Here is a 5,000-nt window from a genome sequence, read left to right as displayed (position 1 = left end):
ATTTAATTGTTAGTCTATACTTAATCCTTTTTGCTCCTACTGGAAAAAAGGGCTTTGTTTATAACACAGTTATAACCCCTCTTTAGCATATTATATATATGTATGTTCTTTTCCTACTTTCCTGACTCTTAACTCTTGCCTGTCAGGACCTGTTTGCGCTGGACGTGGAGGCCTACCGTTACAGTGGGGTGAACATGACTGGCTTTAGGATCCTGAATACGGAGAACAGCCAAGTGGCCTCCATCATAGAGAAGTGGTCCATGGAACGCCTGCAGGCCCCGCCCAAACCTGACTCTGGCCTACTGGACGGCTTCATGACGGTGAGTACAGCTACTCATACAGCTACTGTATGAGGCCAATCGGAAATAGCGCCCTATTTGCTGACCTCTGTTCCCTATAGCTTTTAGTCCATTTCGGACGCAGAGGCTACTGTGATTGGGCTATATGTCTATAACTCTTTGTTGCTCTGCTCTTCTGCAAAGTTACGAATATTATTACTATGGAATAGAGACTTATGCTGGACGTGTTACTGCTGTGTGGCAGAGAAATCCATTCCACCATTAGATTGTTTCCTAGATATTTTAAATATCACATTAGACATTTGATGGAGTAAGGCAGGAATGTTGGTTGGACGTAGACTATGCTTTCTCTGTGTGTGTGTTGCTAATGCATTAGCTGTGAGTGAAACAGCCATGCTGTGAGCATCGCCTTCCTGTGAACATCCGGCCTGTCCCAGAGGACTGAAACACACAACCTCCTGGGTCCCTGGGCTCTGAGCCCTGTGTGATAACGTGGCTCCTGTTGCATGGATCCAACCCCGCTCTGATAACAGCACACAGCCAGTAATGACTGTTCTGCAGCAGTCCTGCTACACCGCTACTCTCTCTTACCTGGAAGCACTGCCAAAATATTAACTCACCAGAGACAACGAGAGAGGGAGGACAGGGGGGGTGAGAGAGGGAGGACAGGGAGGGCAAAAGAGGGAGGACAGGGAGGGCGAGAGAGGGAGGACAGGGAGGGCGAGAGAGATAGGACAGGAGGGCGAGAGAGGGAGGACAGGGAGGGAGAGAGAGGGAGGACAGGGCGGGTGTGAGAGAGGGAGGACAGGGAGGGGCGAGAGAGGGAGGACAGGGAGGGCGAGAGAGGGAGGACAGGGAGAGAGAGAGAGGGAGGACAGGGAGGGCGAGAGAGGGAGGACAGGGGAGGGAGAGGGAGGACAGGGAGGGCGAGAGATGGAGGACAGGGAGGGCGAGAGATGGAGGACAGGGAGGGCGAGAGAGGAGGACAGGGAGGGCGAGAGAGGGAGGACAGGGAGGGAGAGAGAGGGAGGACAGGGAGGGCGAGAGAGGGAGGACAGGGAGGGAGAGAGAGGGAGGACAGGGAGGGCGAGAGAGGGAGGACAGGGAGGGCGAGAGAGGGGGAGGACAGGGAGCGCGAGAGAGGGAGGACAGGGAGGGTGAGAGAGGGAGGACAGGGAGGGAGAGAGAGGGAGGACAGGGAGGGAGAGAGGGAGGACAGGAGGGCGAGAGAGGGAGGACAGGAGGGCGAGAGAGGGAGGACAGGGAGGGCGAGAGAGGGAGGACAGGGAGGGCGAGAGAGGAGGACAGGGAGGGCGGGAGAGGAGGACAGGGAGGTTGAGAGAGCGAGGACAGGGAGGGGAGAGAGAGAGGAGAGAGGGAGGACAGGGAGGGTGAGAGAGGGAGGACAGGGAGGGCGAGAGAGGGAGGACAGGGAGGGAGAGAGAGGGAGGACAGGGAGGGAGAGAGAGGAGGACAGGGAGGGCGAGAGATGGAGGACAGGCAGGGCTGGAGATGGAGGACAGGGAGGGCGAGAGAGGGAGGACAGGGAGGGCGAGAGAGGGAGGACAGGGAGGGAGAGAGAGGGAGGACAGGGAGGGCGAGAGAGGGAGGACAGGGAGGGCGAGTGAGGGAGGACAGGGAGGGCGAGAGAGGGAGGACAGGGAGGGCGAGAGAAGGGAGAGAGGGAGGACAGGGAGGGTGAGAGAGGGAGGACAGGGAGGGCGAGAGAGGGAGGAAAGGGAGGAGGGGAGAGGGAGGACGGGAGGGCGAGAGAGGGAGGACAGGGAGGGAGAGAGGGAGGACAGGAGGGCGAGAGAGACAGGGAGGGCGAGAGATGGAGGACAGGAGGGCGAGAGAGGGAGGACAGGGAGGCGAGAGAGGGAGGACAGGGAGGGCGAGAGAGGGAGGACAGGGAGGGCGAGAAGAGGGAGGACAGGAGGGCGAAAGAGGGAGGACAGGGAGGGCAAGAGAGGGAGGACAGGGAGGGCGAGAGAGGGAGGACAGGGAGGGCGAGAGAGATAGGGAGAGAGGGAGGACAGGGAGGGTGAGAGAGGGAGGACAGGGAGGGTGAGAGAGGGAGGACAGGGAGGGCGAGAGAGGGAGGACAGGGAGGGCGAGAGAGGGAGGACAGGGAGGGCGAGAGAGGGAGGACAGGGAGGGCGAGAGAGGGAGGACAGGGAGGGTGAGAGAGGGAGGACAGGGAGGGCGAGAGAGGTAGGAACAGAGAGGGCGAGAGAGGGAGGACAGGGAGGGCGAGAGAGGGAGGACAGGGAGGGCGAGAGAGATAGGGAGAGAGATGACTGGAATTAGGGTTCCAGATTCATTCCAAAACAACTGTAAAGGTGCTTAAAAGGGACATATGGCTGGACTGACTGGTCATATTCCAGCTGGAGGGAAGCTGTGGCTTGCCACTGGAGGACAGAGAGCTTCCTTTAAGGTTCAAGGAACCTTGCTGAGGAGTTAGTTCCAGGGTTGTACTGTATCTTAAGACCTGTTTGCCTCTTTGTAACAGTCTTCTGTTGGATTAGTGGGTCAGTGGGAGGTGCTTCTCTCTGGAGGCCTCCAATAGACTGGGGGCAGTTGATGTATTTCTCTGACACATAGTCAATTGAAACCTAAGGAATCAACTGACTTGGTTCTTCGCCCTCCACACGCATGTACATAAATTAGCTCTCTCAGATCAATAGACTATATGTAGTGGCAAGGACAACTGCAAAGCCCTCTATCAGCTGTTTGTGTTCCCATCTGTTCCTTATGTAGTCTATAAGGCTGGATGAGTATTACTTCATAAGACTGTTGTTTTTGGATCAGAGGCATCAGAAGATTAATTCCAGGGGAGGTACTGTGCTGTGACCCCGCTCATCAGGGAAGTAATGGCGTAGTTGGAAGGCGGGGATTGATTCATTAGACAAATGGCAATCAGTCAGCAGCTAATGCATATTGACATGGCGAAAGGTTCCGTAAACGTTTGATTAACGGCTTCATTTGTGAGCTGTATTTACAGTCTTGTGTCCTTAAGTACTGAACCGCTGATGTAACTTATGGACTGGCGATCGTGACAGATTACACCCAGAGCAATACAAAGACTCAGCTATTTTTATACAGCTCTTTGTTTTCGGCCCACTGCTTTCAAAGTTTATTGTTTGAAACACTATGGAAATGTTGTGTGTTTCTTTGTGTGTGTGTGTTTGTGTATGGATGGATATTTATTTTTCTACAATGATGTTGGAAAGAATGGAGAGTAGATGGGGAACAGGCAAAATCATATCCACCAAAAAGGGGTGAAGAGGTAGACAAATCCTGGTCCAAGCACCAGGTTTTTAAAACAACTTTTAACACTTTGGATTGGACTTTTCTGTGTGATTTAATCCCTGTTCCTCTCCTACTGTTTGATCTGCAGAACAGAGCACTCTGAGAGATTAGAGAGAGGTGACCCTCTCCCACCTAGCTTGGCTACAGCCTTGTTATTTTGGCTTAAATTGATCTCGGTGCATGCCTTATTTGGCTGTGACTCACAAAAGATTCCTGTCGCCTGTAAAACCTCAGAAACAAACCCCAGTGCCAAAGAGGATAATGATCAAACTGCCGAATTTTCATTTTCACCCCAGGATGTTTTTTTCTCCTTCTTCTATTTTTTTTCTAGATTTGTTTGTGTGCTGCAATGCTGAATGGTAAAGCTTAATTCTGCACCTCATTTCTTTATGCTACAATTAATCTTCCTTTGGAGAAGGAAGTCCTGCCCTGTCACGGCTTAACACGCATAATGAAAATGACCTAACAAGCCCTACAGGTTCATTAGCATAATTTCTCCTGCTTGCTAATTGCTTTAGCTTCTGTCTGTTTCACTCTGAGGCGGCTAGGCTAATCTCGAGGAGATTCCCAAAACACCCAGGCATGACCATACATCCTACAATTTATCTCCCTGTCTTGAGTTGGAGAGGGGAGGCATTGCTTTTTAACCAGCTCTCTCTTTGGGTCAGGGCAGATACCTAACCCCACGATTTGAATGTAGTTGGCCACTCTTTTGTTTAAGTCAGGGGTTTGAGGATAAAATGGTGTTCCTGTAATGGAAACCTAGCAACCACACCATCGATAATCATACCAATACTTCCCCCATGAAGACGGAGAGACATAGATCCAGGGCAAATTCAAATGGACACGTCTGTGTTACTGGGTGGGTTGCCATTTTGTGATTTGCAGCTAGGCTATCATTACATGTCCGGCCATGGGAAATACTTCCCAAAAACAGCAGTCAAACACATGTGGAATCACATTACTCAACCATCACTCAAACAGCCACATACATCATATAGCAGACTGAAAGACTGGCAGAAACACTTCCAGATGTGAAGAATGAAACAGACATAGAAACAGTATCGAGACAGAGAGAAAGAGACCGGTTGAATGGAGAAGGAGAAAGATTGAGAAAATGGAGGAGGGGGAGAGGGGGAGAGAGAGAGAGAGAGAGAGAGAGAGAGAGAGAGAGAGAGAGAGAGAGAGAGAGAGAGAGTAGAGAGAGAGAGAGGGAGAGAGAGAGAGAGGGAGAGAGAGAGAGAGAGAGAGAGAGAGAGAGAGAGAAAGAGAGAGAAAGAGAGAGAGAACAGTGTGGAGAGATTGAGAGAATAATTATTCTGTGCTCTCTTAGCCGTCCCCTCGGCTCAGCGCCTTCTCCTGATCGACCTGTCTATCACGCCGTCACCA

At 52.0% G+C, this 5,000-nt stretch overlaps 1 protein-coding gene across 2 annotated transcripts in view; it reads left to right on the top strand.

Annotated features, from left to right (window-relative positions):
- The window catches only part of LOC110538828 (glutamate receptor ionotropic, kainate 2), a 254,022-nt gene that overhangs the window by 89,757 nt on the left and 159,265 nt on the right, over nt 1-5,000 (top strand). For both annotated transcript variants that reach the window (XM_036943381.2, XM_036943390.2), the window contains exon 7: nt 147-320. In XM_036943381.2, coding sequence (XP_036799276.1) covers nt 147-320 — 174 coding nt within the window. The remainder of the gene's footprint in view (nt 1-146; nt 321-5,000) is intronic.

Source organism: Oncorhynchus mykiss, chromosome 2 (assembly GCF_057628025.1).
Source record: "Oncorhynchus mykiss isolate SJ-2025 chromosome 2, ASM5762802v1, whole genome shotgun sequence".
NCBI lineage: Eukaryota > Metazoa > Chordata > Actinopteri > Salmoniformes > Salmonidae > Oncorhynchus > Oncorhynchus mykiss.
Note: the sequence above shows the minus strand (reverse complement) of the source record. Positions and strands in the feature narration are given on the sequence as shown.